A 24,720-nucleotide genomic window follows, 5' to 3' on the forward strand; every position below is an offset into this window, starting at 1 on the left:
CACATCAGTCATGATGATCTATGACGTACATCAACATCTGATTGTGTCCATGTTGAATCATTTTCAACAAAAATACAGAAATACACAACCAAACAAGTCATATAACAAAAGTGTAAAACCAACAGTCTTATATCAAACATTAATACAACATAAACACAAGACAAATGACTTACAAAATACAAAAGAACGCAAAGAAAAAGACTAATATAAATACAGTTACACAAGAATAAAACAGACACATTAAGAGAAACAGGAGGATTCATCATATTAAACATCATCCAACAGAATCTTAAATATTCTAGTGTTAAAACTGTTTCATGTAAGAGTCCTGAAGCTTGTTCCACCAGATCTGTGTTTATATAAGATATATATCTATATATCCATAACCTATAGATAAGTAATGTGTTCTCGTGAACAGGTGCAGTATCACATATTACATAAGTCTTAAAAGTGATGATAAATAAAATAGGAGCTTATTTATAATGCTATTATAAACGGATGTCGGGACTGACTTTTGGTCTTTCTATTAACTTGTCATTAAGCTGTTGTTAATAAAGTAAAAAAAACAAGTTTTTTTTCCGTCGCGCAGTGGATGATGGGAGCGTCAGGTGTGTGTGTGTGTATCTCTGCTGTCTCTCTGATCTTCTGTCGCCGGTTTCCTCTTTCTTGTCGCCAGACCTGTCGGTGTGACTCCTCCGGTATTAACCCGTTTAAACGTGTTTGAACCCGCTCTGACCGGTAACAGGAACGACTCCTGCAGTTACTGCGTCACTTTAAACTCAACTAAACAGCTTTTAAAGTTGTTTTTTTCCGCTTCTACCTGCCGCACACACACACACACGCACACACACACACACACACCTGCCGCTGCTCACCTGTGGTCGCCATGTCAGCGGGACAGTGATGGCAGCAGAGAGACGCTCAACGGCGGGAAACGGAACACGAACCGAAGAATAAGGAATAATAAAAAAAAGAAAGACAACATTCATCAGCAGGGACCTGAAGTCAACATGGATTCACTGGATTCAGGACTTAAATTCAGCCCGAGGCAGGTGAGTCCAACACCTGTAATAGTAACCTCAACGTGACGTCACAGCCTGTACAGGTTTGTCAGTATCACCTGAGATTAAAGATAGAAAACAAACAGAGGAAACATAAAAATAATAAAAAATAATAATAATTAATGCATAAATAATAATCCTGATCATCATCATGACCTCAGGTGTTCAAGGTTTGAGGTGGTTTTCAGTCCAGACTGTACTGGTTTCTGTTGTCTATACTGGTTTCTGTTGTCGGTTTCTACAGCACACTGAGTCAGTTGCTAATGGTTTTATACACTATATATTTTGTAATGCTTCATATATCTAATGTGTGTCTCAAGTACTGTACTTAAGTACAGTTTTGAGGTACTTGTACTTTACTTGAGTATTTCCATGTGATGCTACTTTCTACGTTTCAGAGGGAAATATTGTACTTTCTACTCCACTACATTTATTTGACAGCTTTAGTTACTTTTCAGATGAAGATTTGACACAATGGATAATATAACAAGCTTTTAAAATACAACACATTGTTAAAGATGAAACCAGTGGTTTCCAACCTTTTAGTCTTTTGACGTCTTACAAAAAGCAGTGTGTAGTCGGGGTCACATTTCACATGTCTATGAGTTGTTAACAGCTCCACCAAATAGTGATTTTTCCCTCTAAACTTCTCACATGCTTTCATTTCAATAAATGTTCAAATGATCCAATATTTCTGCAAAAATCAAAGAGTAGAGAAAAAGTCCAAAAACTGAAAACAGATTTGTGTATCAGAACTTTGTTTTTTCTTCTTTCCTCTCCCATTAATCATCTCACCACCCCTCAGATTTATCTGCTGACCCTTTGGAGGGGCCCGACCCCTAGGTTGGGAACCACTGGACTAAACTAGCTAACTGTATATAAAGTAGTGTAAACTAGCTCCACCTCCAGCAGCTACAACAGTAACATGCTGCTCTAACACTGATGCTTCACTATTAATAATCTAATGATGTCATATATAATAATATATCAGTCAGAGGGACCAAACCACTACTTTTACTGCAATACTTTAACTACATCAAGCTCATAATACTTATGTACTTTTACTGCAATACTTTAACTACATCAAGCTCATAATACTTATGTACTTTTACTGCAATACTTTAACTACATCAAGCTCATAATACTTATGTACTTTTACTGCAATACTTTAACTACATCAAGCTCATAATACTTATGTACTTTTACTGCAGTAGGATTTTTCATGCAGGACTTTTACTTGTAATGGAGTATTGTTAAACTGCTGTATTGGTAGATAACTTAATTAAAGAATCTTCCAGCACTGAGGAGCAGCAGGTGCAGAGATGAGCTCATCTGAGGTCTGAGATGGTCCAAGATCAGCCTCTCCAGGGTCCAGATGTATAAACAGCTGCAAGTTTTATTATAAGGTGGAAAAATAAGCTGAGAGACGGAATCTAAATAATAAAACAATATTTAGGTTGATAACCGGCTGCACTGATCGGGATATTTATGCGTCTACACAACAATCCATAAAATACCAAACAAAGGCGTGTTTACGAAATGGAAACTTATTCGCGTCTGTTATTGTCTTCAGATCATGTTTTACTGCCTTAAAGCCAAAAGCACAATGTTTTGAAAATGTTCCCAACAGGTAACATCACAGGTGAGCTGCTCATTAGACAGAGAGGGAAAGTTCTGAGGGAGGAAAGACAGATAAGGATTCAGCTTTCAACTCCTAATCATCGGAAGATTGAGAGAAACTCAGAGAAAGTCCAGAGAGAGATGGTGAATGACTTACAGGAAACCTGTGAAGGTGACAGATACGGGACGATTGTCACACATGCGTCTGTATGAACAAATACTGACACTGAACTTCATGCAGTATCTCTTCAGCCTGATGGGAGATGCACATTTGCAAATGTCAACTTTGTTTATTGCAATAAAACTCTGACAGATAACTTTCTCTCTGAATTCATCTTTCAATTTCCACCACAGTTTATAAACTTAATATTGATTTAATTACTTTATCATTCTTTCAATTTACACAAGAGGCATCGTTTTACTTCTCTGTTCACATGTTTTTTTTTATTTTATCCGTAGTTGTGACTCATCCTGTAATATCAGTTTCAATATGAGCTACAAACTGATCACATTTCTGATGTGTAATAATAATGATGATGATGATGATGATGATGATGATGGTTTACAGACCATGTGATGTATTAATGCTGTTGGAGAACACTGCACTTCCTCTCTCCTGTTAGTTTCACTGACAGGTGGAGCAGGCAGCATGTCCATAACTTCTGATTAAAACTGCTGATTAAAGTCGTGTTTAAATATATTTTTGGATAAGTGTGGGAGTGGAGTTCAGGCTTGTCTGTGTGAGCCTGGATCCCACAATGAGTGAGATTTATAAAACAGAGCAATGTGTACACACGGCTTTATGAATCAGATGAAAAGAATGTGCCTGCATATTTCTGGCTTTGTGCGCACACACACACACACACACACACACACACACACACACACACACACACACACACACACACACACACACACACACACACACAGTTTTATGCATCTGTGCTCCTGGTGTGTTGAAAATGTAAAAAACAAGTCATTGTTTTAGCCGCTAGCTGTTAGCATTGAGGCTATTTGTTGACTGAACTCATGCTGTCAGGTTTGACCTCTGACCTAAAGGAACTGCTGACTGGCTCGTCGGCCGGTTTCTGAGTTGTTGGGAGTTGTTTCGTCTTTCCAGAGAAACCCGGTTCTGACAGTTTGACGTCACGCAGCAGGGGAGGTGCGGATCAGGTCTGTTGTTGTTGTTGTTGGAGGCAGGACACAACATGCTGACGCGCCGCGCGGCGAATCAGCAGCACTAAAAGCATTCCTGTCAACTTTCACTTTCACACAGTTTGACAGGTTCACACAGACTGAGCTGCCTGTTCTCCACAAATCACTCATTAAAACATGAAACAAAAGAAACCAAAGTTCTCAAGTGTTAAATGTCTAAACACACAACAGAGGAACGTTTGAATGAAACTCAGTTTAAAACTGGTATCAGATGAAAGAACCAGAAAACAGATCTGACCAGAATGACGAGACTGAGTCATTACTAAAGCATGAGGCCGTGCAGAGGTAGAGCTGCAACCATTCATTGATTGTTGATCGACAGAAAATTAATGTTTTAATTATCGAACAATTAATCATTTTTAACTAAAAATGTCAAACGTTGCTGGTTCCAGCTTCTCCAGTGTGATTTCCTGCTTTTCTCTGTTTTATATCTTTGAAATTCAGGCTGCAGATAATAATTATTTTGTCGATGTCGATTATTTTCTTGATTAATCAATCAGATATTTGTTCAAAAAATGGTGACAAATGTCGATCACTGTTCTCTGAAACAAGATGCAACCGCAAAAATAACAAAGATTATTTTTTTTACTGACATAGAAAATTAAAGAAACCAGAAAATATTCACATTTTTATTCACATGTCGATTGATTAATCAACTAATCATTACAGCTCTAACAAAATAATGTATTAATGTAGTCATGCATCATCATGACATTAAAATAAGTTGTTTCTTCTGTACAATCAGAGATTTCCTGGAGCAGCATGTAGTGGAAGTTTAAAGGGCTGTTTCACTCAAATTAGCAAAGAAAAGTTCTGCTAAAGATAATTATATAAACCGAAGGAATAGTCCCGATAAAAACTGCTGATCTGTCAGCGTTTTGTTTCCTCTCATCCAAGTGTTGATGTTTCCACAGTCGACAGAGTCACTGAGTGTTTCTTGACTCTGATCATCTGCTCTCTCTCTCTGCAGGACATCGACTGGGACACGACGCTTCAGTTCCTGCCGGCCTCAGACTCCAAACAGCTGGAGAAGAAATCCGGCCGCCGGAAGAAGCTGTGGATCGGAGTCGGCCTGCTGCTGTCGGCCGCCGCTCTGGCTCTGCTGACCGGACTGCTGGTCTGGCACTTCCACTGTGAGATCATTTTAACATTTATACAACAAAAGGGGAAACAGACATCATGTGATCAGATTTCACATGTCTGCAGGCTGCCTCCAGTCTCACCACATAGCAGAGCCTGGTGATAACAGTAACTGTAGATGAACATGATGCTGCAGGCAAACAATAGACTGATATGAAGGTTTTTACTTATGCTGGTGAGACAAATAGAAAGTTTTAGTAAACGTTGCAGCCAGAAACTGTTAGCAGGTGATATGTTTCATTGTTTTGTCTCTGTACTTCATCACATCCAGACCTTCTCTGCCTTTAACGGGGAAGAGCAGCAGAGGAGGACGGACAAACATGATCCCAAATGAACATTAAAGCTGTTTTTGCTGTAATCATTCCTCCTGTTCATACTGACCATTAGAAGATCCCTTCATAATGACCTTACAATGGAAGTGATGGAGGACAAAATCCACAGTCCTCCTTCTGTGCAAAAATGTATTTAAAAGTTTATCTGAAGCTAATATGAAGCTTCAGCGTCAAGTAGATATCTTTCAACGTTACAGTCTTTTTAGTGCCAAAGTCTTCGCTGTAACATGTCCGTGTGTCTTCAGTGCGTAGGGACGTCAGAGTGAAGAGAGTCTACATCGGCTCGATGGGAATCAATAACCAGCACTTCATGGCGGCGTATGAAGACCCGAACAGTCCTCAGTTCTCTAACTTGGCCTCTCTGGTCAGGCAGCAGGTGAGACGTCACACCTGAGCTGTAACGTTTCTTCCTCTGCTTTGTGTTCGTCGAGGTGATTGTTGTGACGCTGGACAGATTTTAATTTGTGACCTTTTTATCTTTCAGCTGAAACTCATGTACTCCAAAAACTCAGTGCTGCAAAAATACTTCACAGGCTCCACAGTTCAGGCCTTCAGGTACGAATCCATCAACATGAACATCATTCATTTAAACAGTAAATAAACACTAAATCCTGTTTTGTTTAGCTGGTAAATTACATGTAATTACTGTAGGAAGTGTACTGAAACAACTGGAATTAATCAGAGTATAAAAGTTCATTAGCACGCAGCTTTTATGTGTTTTTTCATGCTGGATGTGCCGCTGGTTATTATTGAAGTAGCAGCTTTAAACGAGAGTTGACATCAGTTATTGGAACTGTATCCTGCTGTTACGCTGCTGGAAGCTTCTGATGTGAAATATCTGCAGAAAGATCAGAAAACAGGAACTTTCTCACTAAAATATGATCCAATATAAAAAAAAGGATTAGAAACAAAGACCTGCCTCTAATATAAACCTGTTTCAAATAAAGGTCTGGTTCTTTCTGCACTATTTGAAGATTACTGTGTAGAACATTGAGTAAAACATCCTCGTCTGACTGTGTTTCTGCTGCTGCAGTGAGGGAGACAGCGGCGACAACGTGGTGGCTTACTACCAGTCAGAGTTCGACCTCCCAGTCCCTCAGCAGGCTTCACTGGACGAAGCCATCGAGTCTCTGGAGGCGCCGGCAGGAAGTCAGCAGGGTCGACAGGGACGCCTGCTGCTGAAACCCACCGACGCTCTCAACGTCAACAACATCCTCTCACGAGGTTTGACAGCCCAGTGACTCAACATCCACTACAGGACAGAAGTAGTTTTATTGATAAAATGTCAGAAATTAGTGAAAAAAGCCCGTGATCATTTCGTAAAGTCAAAGATGACGTCTTTAAATGTTTTATTGTGTCTGATAACAATCAAAAAAAAACCCAGAGATCATCAGTTTGCAGTGACGAAGATATAAATAAAAGCATTAAATCATCACATCATAGAAACTGAAACCAGGAGATTTTTTGGCATATTAGCTTAAAGAATAATTAAATAGTTTTAGAGCTACAACTAGCCATTATTTTCATTATCGATCTGTTGATTATTTTCTTGATTAATCGATTAGTTGTTTTGTCCATTAAATGTCAGAAAAATGTTGATCAGTGTTTCCCAAAACACTAATCTGACGTCTTCAGATGTTTTGTTTTGTCCACAAGTCAAAGATGTTCAGTTTACTGTCACAGAGACTAAAGAAACCAGAAAATATTCATATTTAAGAAGCTGAATCAGAGAATTTGGACATTTGTTTTTCTTAAAAAATGACTCAAAACAATTAATTGATTATCAAAAATAGTTGGCGATTAATTTAATAGTCGGCAACTAATCGATTAGGTGAAATGTTTAAAATATAAGTTTTGTCCATCTTTTCTATCAATGATAATAAAATGATGCTCTCCAGGTTCAGTGAAGACGGTGACGTCATTACAAACAAGAAACAGACAATAAAACAGGAAACAAACATCCAGGACTCTGTTGTTGTGATGTCACGATGATCTCAGGTCTCATAATTAACAGACATGATGGACAAAACTATGAAATAACATCCATGTTGTAATAAACCGTTTTAAGTACCTTCTCTTACTGAGTAATGATCAGTGAGGCTGAGAAACTGCTGCTCTGTCGTGTTTTTAGCTTTCAAAGCTAAAATATAATGTTGTAATTCACTGGTGATTTTAGCAGCTGTTCAATTTAAAAGGTGAACTAAAGCTGGTTTAGACAATGTGTGGCAGTATAAATCTATTCAATCTGTCAGAATGATGTCATTCTTCTCTAAGACACAAGAATAAATGTCTCCCAGTGTTCAGACCATCAGTGGCCAGTAGATGGCAGCGTCACATCATCCAACATCTGTCTCTCATAATCTCACCAGAGAAGAAATATTTGAACTATATGATGACTTGTTATCATATAGTTACTGTGAAAGAGTGAAAATGCAACTTTTGAGCAAAACTGTGCAGTTTAGTTGAGTTTAAATAAACATTTTTTTTTTTCCGTTTATGTTTCTGCTCACAGCTATAGATCCACGCATGATGAGGACTACATTAGTTGGTAAGAATTTAACTCTTATTGATGAGAGTTAGATGTTTTTTCTTTTTGGGAATTCTTGAAAAGAATTGTATCAAGTCCTCTCTACCTTTAAAGTTGTAACTGTATTGAAATTTTACTCTTTTTATCAGGTGGTATCACACAGAATGTATCTTAACACAGTTTGTTTGAAAGTATTTTGGCAGTTTGATGAAATATTCCACAAGGCTCCAAAACTTATCTTGAAAAACAAATTTTAAAACAGATGTGTGTCGATAAAAAAGCTCGTTCTCTGTTTTAATGTTGTGCTGTGAGTTATTGTAATAGTTGACACCTGATTTATTGTATTTTCAGTGAAGAAGTCTTTCAACATCCACGTCAGTAAAGCTGGAATCGTCCAGTCTCCGGGGTTCCCAGACTCTTCGTACCCGCCCAACGTCTACCTGCAGTGGCGGCTGCGGGCCGACCCCGGCCACCGAGTCCAGCTGGACTTCCACACTCTGATCCTGGAGGACGACTGTCAGCAGGACTTCATCAAGATCTACGACACCCTGGCTCCCATAGAGCACCGCGCCCTGACAGAGTGAGACACACACACACACAGACTCGTTTTTAATGGAAACAGTGGATTGTCCAAGTAGTGAATCAAAGCATCTCATATTAAATAATTCAAAGAGAGAACTCAAAATGAAGCTTTAAATATGTTAACAGCGCAAAAAGCATTAATAAATATACAGATATATCTGCAATAAAGCAAAGTCCCGGAGCCATCAACGCAGAGTAGTCCTGAATATTCATATCTGCAGTCAGAAAACAGCAGCCTGAGCGACGACGCCAACACAGTCTGAATATACATTTGAATATCAGAGAGATGAAGATCAACCATCACCATAAAAACACATTAACAAACATCAGATTGTGCAGCTATCAGCTGATCCAGCTGCTTCAGTTAAAAGTGACTCACCAGTTTGTCTTGATGCCTGAAAAGTAACTAAAGCTGTTCAATAGTTGTAGTGGAGTAGAAAGTAGAATTTTGAAGCACTTGTTAGTTATTTACTGCTCCCAGCAGTCACAGGGACTGACGGTGTTGCGTTTGTGTCTCTCAGACAGTGTGGGTATCCCCATGGCTCCCTGTCCTTCCTGTCCTCTCGGAACGTCATGTTGCTGACTCTGGTCACCAGCGAGGAGAAGAACTTCCCCGGCTTCAGAGCCAACTACTCCCAGATCCCTCTGACCGAACCGAGTACGACAGAAAATACTCTCAGAACAGTAACAGTTCTTCGTCAGATGCATCCCTCTATAACATCAGTCTAAAAATGCACATAATGCTGAACTGCTGTTTGATAATTTTACTTGTTTTAAACTTAAAGTTATGTGTCATGATTTCACTTCTTTTCAGTCAGAGCTGAAAATATTAGTTAATGAATTGATTAGTTGATAGAAAATTAATCTACATTTATTTTTTATTAATTTCGAGATTGTTACTTGTTATTTTTCAAGTAAAAAATTCCCCAAATTTCCCAGTTTCTCTCTTTCTCTCTTTTCTTTGTCTGATGTTTGAGGAAACTGAATAATTTGGGGTTTTTGATTCTTGATGAGACGAGACAAAATATCTGAAGACATCTCAGTGGGCTTCTGGGAACTGTGATGAACATTTGTCACCATTTTCTGGCAATTTATAACCCAATGATTGATTGATTCATCAAATGATTTGATTTTTATTGAAAACAGGTAATAATAATAATTAAAAAAATTAACCTATTTGCAGGCGTGTTCAATTCAGCACTGCAACTAATAATTATTTTCATTATCAATTAATTTGTTTATTATTTTCTCAATTAATCAATTCATTTCATCTATAAAATGTCAGAAAATGGTGAAAAATTTCTGTTTCCCAAAACTCAGGATGACGTCTTCAAATGTCCACAATCCAAAAACATTCAGTTAACTGTCAGAGACGACTGAAGAAACCAGAAAATAAACTGGAATCAGAGAATTTAGGCAAATTTTTTTTAAAGAAAAACAAACAAACAACCCCTATTTTCTATCAAAGTATCTGCTGAATAATTTTCTGTCAATCGAATAATCGATTAATTGACTGATTGTTGCAGCTCTAGTTCATTTGTTTAAAAAGTGAAAGTAAGATTTAAAATATGAAATGATGATTGTGATTTTTCTGACTTTGCATTAAGTTTCATAATATTTATTCATCTTAGTCTCTTTTTCTGAGGTTACGTCTCCAGTTTCAGGGATCATTTTAGCATCGGAGGGAGATTAGTGGAACCTCTCTACTATCAGCTTCATGTGATGTTAATAATCGGTTAATGGAGGCTGACTCGAGTGTGAACTGTCTGTCTTGTTGTTCAGAGTGTGGAGGTAAACTGACGGGAGATAAAGGCATCTTCTCCTCACCTTTCTTCCCCTCCAACTATCCTCCAAGAACCTCGTGTGTCTGGGACATCCAGGTCGGTCTCTTCAAATATAAACACTCTCAGTTCTCTCAGGTTGATCATGTGATCTGTGATCTGCTAAACGATACAGTAACAACTCATTAAATGTTTCACATTATTAACCATTCATTCTACTTTAAGCTACAAGTTGACCTGTTTGGTTACTTGATGAGATTTTATCTTTTTATCCTTCAGAACTTTATTCAGGACGCAGACAAAACACATTCAGAAAAGGAAGGAAGTGAAGATGTCAGAGATAATATCAGAACAGTTTAAACAGTAGTAAAAAACACACATTATATACATGTTGTTGAGTTTATTTTTTACAAGAAATAAAGCAGAAATTAACCTTATTGCATTTGCTCCCATGAATATTGAACTTAGCCAAAATAATAATGAAGTTGATAATAACGTCGTGTTTGGACTCATTTATATCGCAGACATGACTGCTTTTTGGGCAGAAAATATTTTAAATGTAACGATTGTTAATAAAACAGAATTCAAACAAGATTCAATGAGAAAAGGAAAAAAGAGGCTAAGCAATCAAAAGTTTGTCCTTATAGATCAATTATCCAACTTAACTGATTGTAGCAGAGAACCAGAGGTGTTACTGAACAACTGACACCGTTTTACTGAAAATATGATCTAAATGTTGTGACAGACTCGATCCATCCTTTCCAGCATTTGTCAAAACTGTCTTTACTCTTAAAGCAAATGTCGATCTCTCCATCACAGAAACCAGGATGATTTTTAACCTGATTTTTAAAACTGCTGACCATTTTATTTAAAAAATATATTTAGAAATGTTGGAAATATGGTTCTTAGATTACACAGTTGATTTAAAATATGAATTTACTATCATCAACAGAAAACAGGCACCAGGTCGACTAATTAATGTAAACAAACACAGTGTTTCTCAGTGGGAAATCACTTTACATCTTTAAAAAACGCCTGAATTTGCACATTATTCCGTTAAATTTCATAAAAACTCAGATCAGTGATATATATTCATAATTATCTTTTGTCTTTGTTTTTTTGTCTTTTTCAGGTCCCGAAGGAAAAGTTTGTCAAAGTTCAGTTCAAGAAATTCTCCCTGGGACAAAACAGTAACAAATGTCTGAAGGATCATGTTGACATCAACGGTCAGAGGTCAGTCTGCAGTTCTGTTTGCTCTTGGTTTTAATACCTTCTGATTCTTCTCTTTCATTCGTGGTCAGACTTGAATACTGACGGTTTGAGACTGAAGTGACTGTGGTGAGTTAATGACATGTGACTCAAATATGATAATTCAGTTAGATATCATCACATATTCAGTGACTTGAAGCACAATGAAAGTGGTTCAAATATGACTGCAGCTGCAGGGATACGATAAACTTGAACGTGGCGTCAGACAGTTATGATCTTAATGGATCACTGACTCACTGAGACGGGACCAAATCATTGTTTTTTAAGTCACAAGTTAGTGTCAAGTCTTATTGAGTCAAATCCCAAGTCAAGCAACATGTCACAAGTCAAGTCCCAAAGCAACACCAACAAGTTTCAAGTCAAACCCTTAATGAATCTCTGACTCACAGCGACGGTACAGAGTCGTAGTTCTGAGAATCAGACGTAAGTTTGAAGTCTTGGCTATGAAGCCACGAGTCAACTCATGACTGGTCTTGTCCCTGGTCAAGACCAGGAAGTCCCAGAACAGTTCACAAGTCAAGACAAACAAGTTCCTAGTCAAGACAGGCAAGTCCATAGTCAAGAGTACAATGCCCATGTCAGCAACAAGAACTTTCAAGTCAGACTTGTTTCAAGACAAACAAGTCTTGTAATAATTTTGGTATGACCATGGTGACTCAGATCAGTCCTCCATGACTCTGACACAAACCCAATGGCTTAGAAAAGTCCTCAGAGACTCGGACGAGCGCACCGTGTCACTGACAGAGCTCATTCAGTTCGACTTGACCTTAATACTTAAAGGGTTAAGAATGATCAAAGAAGTGAACCCTGTCTTGCATATAAAGATGGACGTAGTGAGGTGTGATGTCACTCATTGGTTTGCATTGGAGCCAGTTTGAAGCCAAGAGTTGCAACTAATGGTTGGTGCCATCTTTTCCATTTGGAGTCAGGACCTTCCAGACAAGGAGTTTGGGGTGTTGCCTTTCATGCTTTGGAAACACGCCCCACTACCTCAGATCCGAGCTAATGCTAGCTTACTGGGAACACCGAGCGCTGCACACTTGGGCTAACGTTAGCTACTTTAGCTAAACTGTGCTAACAGGGCAGGTATCATAATGAAGTAACATTAAATTTAGTGAAATATTGCAACAATAATCTGATTCAGTGTGAGTCCTGGAGCCAGGGAGAGCAGCAGGTGAGCCAACCGTCAATCACAGCTGTCAATCAAGACCCACACAGCAGACATCAAAGCTACTATAAGTCTTCAAATCTTATTAACGGAGCAATAATTCCCAAAATGACCAATATCACACTTATTAGAGGACCTGAATTTAGAGAGACCATAATGACTCACTGAAAACAATGATTGTCTTAATATTTCTAGACAGAAGTTGAGGCTTTTGGAATGAGAATCTGTTGGAGCAGCTAGAGGCTGTCAGTGGTACTTTAAGATATTTCAGCCTCAAGACGTGGGAGCTGCTGGTTGGTGAACCCATCGACTTGGACATGATAATGTTGAATGATGATGACCTGAAATGACCTGAAAGAGACCAGAGAGACAAGCTTGAGTACTAAATACATGAGAATTGTGACTTTTTCATTTATGAAACTGACACACTACTACGTATGAATCTCATTTTCTGATCATGATTTTAGATTTAACTTTTTAAGTTAAGACTGCAGGTTTAGTGACTTGTCTACAGTTGGTTGGTACAGTAACGATGCTGCTCTTAAGGTCAATGTTTATTGTTCTGTATCAATCAATAGAACCACTCTGTGTGACTGTATTACCGTCCTGTCTCTCTGTCTTCTAGACTTTGCGGCAGTAAGCCAGAAAGCACCGTGGTCACCACTAGAAGCAACATGATCACCGTCAGATTCAACTCGGACTCGTCTTACGTTGATCAAGGTTTCATCGCCGAGTACGAAGCCTTTGTCCCAAATAACCGTAAGACCTCTTTATTATCCTTTTCACAGTCGTTGGTGTGTTTTAACCCGATAACTACACACTGTGGCTACTTTCTAAAGCATGCCATCAGTTTTTAGTTTGAATTTGCTTCCGTCATTACAAATGGTAAAGCGCATTTTGTGTGAAGTGTCTGACTGTTTGTCATGTCATTGATCAGCTTGTCCGGGACAGTTCCAGTGCACCAACAACCTGTGCATCAACAAGACTCTGCAGTGTGACGGCTGGAACGACTGTGGAGACGGCACCGACGAGGACAACTGCAGTGAGTCCAAAACACTGACTGTCAATGCATATTTGCACCAGATTAACCCAGATTTACTTCAGATGCTAATGAATCTCTTACCAAAGCTTTAATCTCTCCTCACTCTTTTTCATTAGCAAACATCAATAGAAAACAGCTTTTAGATCAGTTGTAGATAATTAATGCTAATGAAATAGAGTCAGTGTGTTGTCTGGTTGATGTGTCTCTGCAGCAGCTGTCTGTATTCACACAAAGATTGTTTGTGAGTTAAGACGCATCACTCTGTAACATCGCTGTAGGACTACCACTAGACTGTGTGTCACTGTAGGGGGCGTTTCCATCTGACCAACCTTGAAAAGAATGCAGATGGCGTCGTCGCCCTTTAAACTTTGATTCAGATCAGATCAACATGTGAATCTCATCAGCTTCATAGTTGTGAATCAGCAGCTGCAGCTGTTAACTCAACGTACATTTCATATATGATGCTGCTCGGCTCATTTTCAGCTCCTCGACATTAAAAACTGTCGAGATTCTTCTTCTCAGACAACAAAAGCTGATCAGACATCTTTGAGTTATTTTAGATTTTAGTTACTGCAAAAGTTAAACCTGATAAGATTCAATATGTGGGTTTTAATTTGATGAATTACAGTTGAACCATATCCTTTTTGTCTCAAATTGGTCCCAATGTCAGTGACAAAAAAGGGAACCACACATGACTAAAGTTCCTAAAATCACATTTATTATCAACTTAAAATTTATATAATGTTAGTGATGAGTGTGGTGTGTGATGCATACAAACAAAACCTTAACTGGAGGAAGAGGAGAGAGAGGTTAACAAGCCACTTAAATAGACTGAGTCTTAAAATACTCAGCTGTAGAGTCGTTTCCTGATGTCATCTCCAACTCTTCCTATTAGCTCCTGAGCCAGGAAGCCAAACCACTCTCACAAGAAGAAGGCAGAAGGCGAGAGGGACGTCACACTATACAGAAAACAAAATATATATATATAACATTTCATTTTTTCACCCTGAAAATAGTAGTTTCTGAAATCACATCTAGAAATGTGCCAGAAATACTCATCAGAGTACCGAATGTGGATTAATCCGCCGCTGAAAATAGTTCCCAACAAATGCAATTTCTTCCTGTTTGATTAAAGCTACAGTGACCAGCTGTTTAAGGAAATGACTGAGCCTTTTTTAAACCTGAAACTATATATTTGTGAGCTGTTTTTCAAGATTTACGTCTTCAGAAGGACCTCAGAGACACAGGCAGAGTACAGAAGTCAGAAAATATTATAACATGTTCTTCTTCATATTTCCTCTCAGAGTGTGAAGCGTCTCAGATGAGGTGTAAGAACAGCCGCTGTAAACCCAAGTTCTGGCAGTGTGACGGGTTTGACGACTGCGGAGACAACACAGACGAGGAAAACTGTGGTGAGTCAGACTGAACTGAACTTACAGAAGCAAAGACCAAACACCTCAGACCGCTGAATACAGAGCTGAGTTTATTAAAAGATAAGGTTATAAACTGTTCCATAAGTGAAGATCTCACTGTTGTTTCAATTCTCTTCCTTTTATAGGAAAATGCAAACCGGGACAGTTTTCCTGCAGAACCGGACGCTGCATCCCTGAGAATCTGAGGTGTAACGGGAGAGACGACTGCTCCGATGGATCTGATGAGTCTAAATGTGAAAAATGTAAGAAACAAACGCTGAACCTTCATGTCACTGACACTCGTTTATATAAAATAGACACACACAAACACACTAACACACACAAACACGTGTAAGCACTGACGTTGTGTCTCTCCCGTCGTTCAGCTCTGGTGCTGCAGCAGTGTTCTGAGTTCACCTTCCGCTGCAAGAACGGACGCTGCATCAGCAAACTGAACCCGGAGTGTGACGGAGAGCAGGACTGTGAGGACGGCTCCGATGAGGAAGACTGCGGTACGTTTGACACACACAACAAAAGATATCGTTTAATATCAAACACATTTGAAAGTGTACAGACACAGATTTATAAGAGCAGAACCAGATTCACCTCATTGGCTCCCAGTCTGTCTTAGAGTGGATTTTAAAACTGTAATCACTTTTAAAGCATGTAGAGGGTTAACTCCTAGATATATAACTGACCCTCTATGAGCCTGGATGCAACCTGAGACCCTCCGGTGGGTCATTCCTCAGTCAAACCTTAAAACTAAAGGTGACGGGGCCTTTTCTGTCCGGGCCCCTCAGGTGTGCAACAACCTGTCAGAAGAGATCAGGGACGTGAACACATTGTCTTCTTTTAAGTCACTTTTAAAAACTCACTATTTTAGACTTGCTTTTTATTTGTTTTACAATTTGTTTTATTATCTTTTGTTGTATTTTATCATTTTAATTTTATCTATTACTTATCGTTTAACTGTGTTTTGTAATTTTATGTAAAGCACTTCATAACTTATTATTATTATTATTATTATTATTATTATTGTTATTATTATTGTTATTATTATTGATGACTCAAACAAGGTCACACAAACCCTCTTTCAGGCTCAAAACATCTGTTAGGCTCATGATTCTGTTCTGCAAGCTCTCAAATGTCGTCCTGTAGACTGAACAGAAACCAGAATGTGTTTATTGTCTTTTGTCATCTATAAACTTCCATACAAACACACCGCTGGCTGCTCTGTGGTGTCAGCGGTAATAAGTGTGTGTGGTTTATATCACTAACTGTGCATTATCATGGTGTGTTTTCAGAGTGCGGGACGAGGCCGTACCGGAGCTCTCGTATCGTTGGCGGTCAGGCGTCCCGGGAGGGCGAGTGGCCGTGGCAGGTCAGCCTCCACATCAGGGGCAAAGGTCACGTGTGTGGGGCGTCCGTGTTGAGCCGCCGCTGGCTGCTGACCGCCGCCCACTGCGTCCAGGACAACGGACCAGACAAGTAGGAGCTCCTTCCTCTGAGCTGATAGAGAAGAGAGAAATTCATCAGACCAACCTGTTACATAAACAAACTCTTTCTACACTGTCAGTAACGAGTGTGAACACTAATTCAAAATGATTCACACACATAAAACAAAAATGTTGCAATTTGCTTGGAATCATTCATTTTAACAAGATAATTAATTTAAACAAAACCATGTAAATTGGCAACATGATGTGATCATGAAAGTCGATAAATGATGAAACATAATCATCGCCAAGTCGTGGTGAAAACTGCGTCTATTCAGCACTTCAGGATAAATGTATGAATGTGACTTTTCATAAAAAAGCTCTGAAATAATCAATCTGGCAAACCAAAGTGAAAGAACACAGATGTTATTTGTGTAAATGCAATTTTGTGTTCATCTTCAGAAGGCTTCACTTAACACTGAGGGATGGACATGCAGCTTATTGTCGGTAGTAATATTGACTATCTGCCAACACAGACTCTGATCTCCTACTTATATTTACCTAAATGGTGATTAAATATATATCTGACATGTAATAACAGCTGTAGCTACCAAATGGGGAAGGTCCTGATTCAAAAATATTAAGTTTATAAGATTAAATAATGGATCTGATCTGAAGGGAAGTTGAAGTGGAGAATGTGACTCCTGATCCTCTACAGAGAAGACGTCTCACTCTGTTGGAGTTATTGTGACTACAGAAACACTTTGGTCAAGTACAGACACACAAACCGACAACAGACGAGTTTCATTTTGTCATCAAGTTACGAACAGAACGAAGGTTTTTGCGATTTTAACTGCTGAAAGTGACGCTCGGTGAACACGAGAAGCTGCTAGCTGAAGCTTTCCTACACTCAGCTTTGCTAATGATTATTAGCGTCAGAGCTCAGCGGATCCGTACACTTTGCCAACCTCAGTGTCTGAACTGAGAGTCAAACAAATTCTAAATACATTTTCACATTCACACACTAACTTTCACTTGCAAATCGTGTGTTCAGAGTTTAGAGTAACTTGTGATTCTCCATTTCATTTCATTACAAACAGACTAGTTTTGATCAAGTGAGGAAGTCTGATTACTTGTTCTGTGCGTTCATCATGATTTCTGACATTATAGAAAGAGTAATGATTTATTGTCAATTGATCAATGAAAACAGTATTAGGCAGGTCAGGTAGTAAAATAAGAAGGACATAAAAGATTACAGAAAAAAATATTTATTCATACAGATATACACTAATTTTTCAACTGCTATGAATTAAAACCAACGACATCTGCCTTCTAACACCAAACAGGAAGTTACAAACTTTTATAGCTACCTTTCAAAATACATTTTGGGTAGAATATTCCTTTAATAATACTTAAAGCATAAAGTGGTTACTATTACTGACTCTGCATGTATATAAGAGCTTTAAATATTCAAGACTGAACTCACATTTTCTAATAATAGAAGTCTATAATATAGTAAAGTTATTCTGTTACTTCCTGCAGATGTGACCTCTGACCTCTCGAGTGTTGTGTTGTCACAGGTACTCCCGGGCTGACCAGTGGCAGGCCTTGCTGGGGCTGCACGTGCAGAGTCAGACCAACGAGTGGACGGTGAGGAGGAACCTGAAGCGGATCATCGCCCACCCGAACTACAACCCGCTGACCTACGACAACGACATCGCCCTGATGGAGCTGGACTCTGATGTCACCCTCAACCAGAACGTCTGGCCCATCTGCCTGCCCTCCCCCACATACGACTTCCCAGCAGGCCGAGAGGCGTGGATCACCGGCTGGGGAGCCACCAGAGAGGGAGGTGGGTTAAAAACACACCTTTGATTTTTCTCAAAGAGAATTATCCAGTGATGGAAAGTAACATTAAGTACATTCACTCAAGTACTGTACTTTAGTACAGTTTTGAGGTACTTGTACTTTACTTGAGTATTTCCATGTGATGCTGCTTTATACTTAAAGATGAAACCAGTGGTTTACAACCGTTTTGGCTTTTGACGTCTTACAAAAAGCAGTGTGTAGTCGGGGTCACATTTCACATGTCTATGAGTTGTTAACAGCTCCACCAAATAGTGATTTTTCCCTCTAAACTTCTCACATGCTTTCATTTCAATAAATGTTCAAATGATCCAATATTTCAGCAAAAATCAAAGATTAGAGAAAAAGTCCAAAAACTGAAAACAGTTTTTTGTATCAGAACTTTGTTTTTTCTTCTTTCCTCTCCCATTAATCATCTCACCACCCCTCAGATTTATCTGCTGACCCTTTGGAGGGGCCCGACCCCTAGGTTGGGAACCACTGGACAAAACTAGCTAACTGTAGATAAAGTAGTTGAAACTAGCTCCACCTCCAGCACCTCCAGTTTTTACTCTCTACCAACTCCTGAGGGAAATATCTGGCTCTTTAGCTGCCAAATGCTCCACTATGTTCACCAGCTAGTCTACAGCTAACTGTGTCTGTTTGCTGTTTGGTGCTGAGCAGGTCGTGTACAGTGACTCTTTACAGCTTTTTCTCTGAAAACTACGCTATGAGACGCTGAGAGTGAAGCAGAACAGTAAAGTTGCAGCCGGACAGATAAACAATGAGCTGAAACTCACTATAAAACTCCGTAAAGCCGAGAGGAGCTGCAGAGTCACTGATAATTCTCTGAAGGTTCATCACTACGAGCCACGATCAACACATTACACACATAGATCAGACTGTGGAGTTATAGATGTAAATATTAGAGCCACCTTAAACTAGAGGAACATTTTCATACATGTGATTCCTGTGTGCTTTGATGCATGACTGGCAGGGATTTTGTATGACTTTAAATGTAATTAAACAGGATCAATTTTAAATCTCATGTTCTTAAAATGTATGAAGCTGCAACAATTAGTTGATTAATCAAGAGACACTTTATCGATTCATCAAAAATTAATTTTTGGTCCAGTATGCAACTTACACAAGTGTGATATGGAAACTTGAAGCCTCCAGTGCATAAACACTAAGGATAGACTTTACAGTGAAGGAGGAGACATCTGGTGCCCAGCAGGGAAAAAATATTGACATATTGAGGAGAAGTAGGAGATGATGTTTGAAGAGTTTCAAACCAGGTGATTGGACTTTTTTGTGGAAAAAAAAACTTATCAGACACAAATTTCAGACAAAGCTTTCTTCACCTTGTCTGTCAGGCGTAGCTGCGACGATCCTGCAGAAGGCGGAGGTTCGGATCGTCAACAGCACGGTGTGTAAGAGTCTGATGAGTGATGTCACTGACAGGATGCTGTGTGCCGGAGTCCTCAAAGGAGGCGTGGACGCCTGTCAGGTAACACAAGTTATTAACACACAACAGACATGTGAGATAATAGCAGCGATAACAGTCTCCAACAAAAGCACTATTTCCTTCTGTTTGTTTGTTAAAAACTGCAGTTTACAGTTTTTTTTAGGAAATTACTGAAACATGAAACTATTTATGTGTGAGGAACTTTTAAAGTTTTATGTACTTTACACTAATTATACATCCCAAGATACAGTATGTAACAATGCAGTGAAGAATAGTATAAAACCATTTGTAGTCAATTTAAAAAAAAAAAAAAAGTAATGTTTACTGCTCCTTTCAGGGGCATCTGTTTTATTTTAAGTGTATTTTTGTGGGCCAGCAGTGTTAACATTGTAATAATAATAATAATAATGATAATAATAATAAACTTTATTTACTGTGTAAAACATCCAAAGCACAAAATACAGTTTGAAGTGCTTAACAAATAAAAAATAAAGTAATAAAGAGAAGAAGTTTAAACAACAATTAAAATATTGAAATATATTCACAAAGAGGAAAAGAGTAAAATAAACAGAAAATCAAATGAAAGTAAAACAGCAGTGATGAATATGTATATATAACAGCAATTTATAACAACTTTCAGTTGTAATCATGTAAAATTGAGCTTTAGTGAACATAATGAAGACATGACAGTAGATAAAATCATAAAATTCTTTAAGTTTTTCACTGGAAGGTTACAGGAGTGTAATTCAGATCAAGTGTGAAACTCTCCTCTCTGACTCTCAGGGCGACTCCGGCGGGCCGCTGTCCGTCACCGGCCCTAATGGACGGGTCTTCCTGGCCGGCGTGGTGAGCTGGGGCGACGGCTGTGCTCGCAGGAACAAACCCGGCGTCTACACCCGGATTACCAAATACCGCAGCTGGATAAAGGAGAACAGCGGCGTATAGCAGCACAGCAGCTGACGAGCTCTCTGGATATTTATAACTGGAGGTGAACGTGGGCTGTGATAGTTTTTATTTTTCTATTGAAGTCTGTTTTCAGGCCAAAATATGACATTAATATTCACAGCAGAATCTGTGAATTATACATTCTTTTTTAAGGTTTTTTTTTTTAAGTTTATAAAGTCATGTTTTTGGTGTCTGTGGATCAAAATGTTACAAAGCAGAAGCTGAGAGCGGCTGTCAGCGCTAATGTTTCTTTAGCTCCATGAAACAGATCATCGTTCACTTAGTCATTTTGTTTTACATTAGTCATTTTAATTTCTGCTCTGCACTGGGACACATTTCTATCTTCTGAGTTAAAGAGATGAATGACACCACAGCAGCTCATTATCTTGAGATTATTACTACTTAAAGTCCTCATTAGCAGATTTAAAGCTTCTTTATAATTTACAGAGAAAACAAGTTGCACTTTACGCTAACATTTTTAGTTTTGTGTCCCCCCTAATTGCTATCCATAGAAAAATACTAGTTAAAAATGGAAAGATCAAAAAAGTAGAGACAGAAATATAAAAATAGTGGTACCACTTTCCGATACGTCACCTGGTGTAAAGGCTTTATGATCAGTCACACCAACAGTAGATTCAGTCTCAAGGCTGAAGTAAATCTGTGCAAATCTGAGCCGTATTATTTATTAAGTTAATGGCTGACTTTGTAGAGAGTGGTACCAAATCAATGAAAACAAAACTGTACAGTGTTTGATGTTTTGAATGTGTGTCAGATAATGAATGTTAATGATTATGAAGATTTTAAATAACAGGGCTAATAAAATATTAGCAACCACAGCTGCTCTCTGCTTCTGCAAGAAAGAAAAAAGCACAAAAAGTTGCATATTATTCAATAATTATACAGAGTCACTGTGTCAATGTAAACTGTAGAGAGTCCAGTGTCTGTAAGTTTGATCAGTTTAGGAACCGGGTATATTTCCATGTGAACTTTTATTTTTTATTTTTTTATGTAATTTTTTAAATGAAACACTTGATGTGTTTCTCTTGAAGCTGAATGTCTTTTAAATAATGATGATAAAAAAATATTCTCAGGGCTAAAAGGGATGTTAATAAACTCTTTAGTATAAGTGCCTTCCAACTACAAATGTCCTCAAAGATCAGTCTGTTTTCTGGTTAAACAGGGTCAGTATGTGTTTTTGGTCTTAGCTAATATCAAACTTCTCCATAACTGCAGTCACTTCACACTTCACTTCTGGCAGAGCTGGTAGAAACGTGTTGAACAGGATTTACAGTCCATAAAAACTACACTGAACTCAAACACATTTCTTCTTCCTCTTCTTCCTACTTTGTTTTATTGTGGAAGGAGCAGAGGGTCAAAATGGAGAGAAAAAGATGCGTTTACCAATTTAGCCGGCTCAGTGTGGACATGGTCTAAACATGGTCTAGCATAGCAGCATGGTGAGCATGTTAGCATGCCTATGTTAGCATTTAGCCCAAAGCACTGCTAAAAGGCAATAGTAATAATACATTTTATTTATACAGTGCTTTTAAAGACACTCAAAGACTCTTTACATAGATAAACATGTAAAAGAACCTCTAAGTATCCAGAATAACTGTCAGGTTTCATGAAACTTGCATGAAGGAGCTCCTCAGGGAACCGTCCTGGATCCTCTAGAGATTCACAGAACATTGTCATGATACCAACTTTTTATCATGTTGTCGGTACTTGAAGGGACCCTTAAATGTTCCTGGAGGCTCTCAGGGACAGAGCACTGGCCAAATAATCATTTAGCAGTAAGAAACAGGAGGACGGGGCTGCTCTTTTGAAGCAAACAGAACAAAAACTTTCGGATTTTCTGCTGACAGCAGAGACGAAGGCCAACGGGTAAAAAAAATCTACTAAATTTTTTGCATATTAATATTTTTTGATGATAATTAATGCTCTTATTCATAAAAAAAATATTTACACTTAATATTAGAAATATAGATTGGTACTTGGTGTTAGCCAAAAAACATAGTGTCTGACAGCCTTTAAAAAGTGTAAAATTTAATACAGTTATTGAGCTACATTAGACAGTTTTTGGCCCTCATCACTTCTTCTTTCTCTTCTTTGTTATGTGCGGAACGTTTATTTGATTGTAGCATCTTCTAATTATATAAGTTTTTGTTTGTGGAACAGTTGGATGATCTTGGTGAGAATCAGTTTATCTCAGTGTCAGATCTGTCTGTGTGTCTTTATTTATTTTACCACTGTGGGGCGCCAATTCTGGATTCAGTTTGAAGCAAATTTGCATTTAAGCAGCTGTTTTTGTGACATTTCTTGCTTTTTTTTACTTGTTTTTTGCGCTCTTCGCCTTTTGATGAGTTTTTTGCTGAATGTATTTATTTGTACAGTGTTCCTGCTTTTATTTTTTACAACATTGGTGTGTTTGGGTTGTCTGTCCTTGTTTTTGTCCTGGTGATACTTCTTGTGTGGGTTGCTAAACATTAGAATGGTTTCTTTGCTGTGGCAGAATACTTACATTGTGGAAGGATTACAAAGTAAACTGCTGTGATGTATTATTCTGTAGATGTGGCCTGCAGCCCCCATAAGTTGTAGTTTAAGTTTTTCTTTCATAGACAGTTTATTAAATGTTAAAAACTTTACATGCATCTTAACAAACTCACATAATATACAACCAGTGGAGGATAACGTTTGTTCAGAATACAGCATGGCCCAAATCTACAATGGAAAGAATCAGTCTTTAAATTAAATACAATAATTTACTAAATTCTACAAGCAAATGGACTCAGGTGTAGATAATCATGACTGTAGATTAAGTCAATTACTGCTTATGATGCAAATACGAAGCAATGCAAATATGAAGGTTAATTTATAGACAGATACATATTTTCTTTCAAAGGGTGGTGTTTATTTTTGATGGAATGGAAAGTTGTTTTTCTTTTGGAAGCAACTGCCAGCTCATAAAGAATAAAAATACATTCACACAAAGCGCCTTTTTTGTCTTTGAACTACATAAAATGAACTAATACAAACTTTCTTACACTTGAGAAGTGCATGCTAATGTGATTTGTGAGTTAAAGACATCCAAACAAACTAAGCTTGTTGCTACAGGGTCCCCTGCCCCAAAACATCCACGGGCGAATTCTTAATAATACCTACTGAGTTTGTTATTGCTGGGATTGCTGTTTGTGTTCCTGTTTTGTCAATTTATTTTGCTGGATATAACTTCCACCTGTCAATTGACTTTATATTTGAATTTTAGGCGTGGCATTATGTGTTAGTTTGCTAATTTTGACATCAACGAATTTTATCACTGTGGCCAATAACATCTGCTAAAAAGAGAAAGTGGGAAGGCATCAGGTCCTTTTTTAAGAAGACCCAAAGTGTGAAGCTTAATGGCACTCAAGACATAACAGGAAAAGAGCAATTGTCAGTGTGCCATAGGTATGTAGACCACAACCTTGTTTCCCAACAAGTCTTTATTGGCTTGTACGAGGCACCTGGAACAACTGGAGCAGAGATTGTAAAAATAGCCATCGACTTCCTTTTGAGATTTAAAGCTATGGTGAGGGACTTTAATGAACATCTGTTAGATTCAATCCAGTTCACACAGTGCTGATTAAGACTATCACCACCCGGCCCAATCTCTTCAATCTGCATACAAATAACACAACTTGACACTTTTAAACTGCATGAAACTTTCTTTTATGTTATAAGGTGATTTTTGGCTTATTAGAAGGAGTGGGGCTGGGTGGATGACAGATAATCAGCTGGCAAAAAGCTGCAAAGAAGCAGAAGACCACTGCTCGAGACCACCACCTGAACATTTTTACTATCATGTAACTGTCCGGTTATGCATTTTAATGGAGAGTAC

At 38.3% G+C, this 24,720-nt stretch overlaps 1 protein-coding gene across 1 annotated transcript; it reads left to right on the forward strand.

Moving 5' to 3' along the window:
- Positions 1–23,401, forward strand: LOC121896020 (suppressor of tumorigenicity 14 protein homolog). Its single transcript, XM_042409627.1, has 19 exons — positions 1–1,052; positions 4,867–5,029; positions 5,614–5,744; positions 5,853–5,923; positions 6,402–6,592; positions 7,881–7,916; positions 8,247–8,475; positions 8,999–9,135; positions 10,260–10,357; positions 11,391–11,491; positions 13,321–13,454; positions 13,633–13,737; positions 15,042–15,149; positions 15,296–15,412; positions 15,536–15,661; positions 16,454–16,637; positions 18,166–18,437; positions 19,807–19,940; positions 20,682–23,401. The coding sequence occupies exons 1-19, from the start codon at positions 1,011–1,013 to the stop codon at positions 20,841–20,843; spliced, it is 2,541 nt and encodes an 846-aa protein (XP_042265561.1). The 5' UTR covers positions 1–1,010; the 3' UTR covers positions 20,844–23,401.
- Positions 23,402–24,720: the final 1,319 nt, after the last annotated feature.

This window comes from Thunnus maccoyii, chromosome 4 (assembly GCF_910596095.1).
Source record: "Thunnus maccoyii chromosome 4, fThuMac1.1, whole genome shotgun sequence".
Classification (NCBI taxonomy): domain Eukaryota; kingdom Metazoa; phylum Chordata; class Actinopteri; order Scombriformes; family Scombridae; genus Thunnus; species Thunnus maccoyii.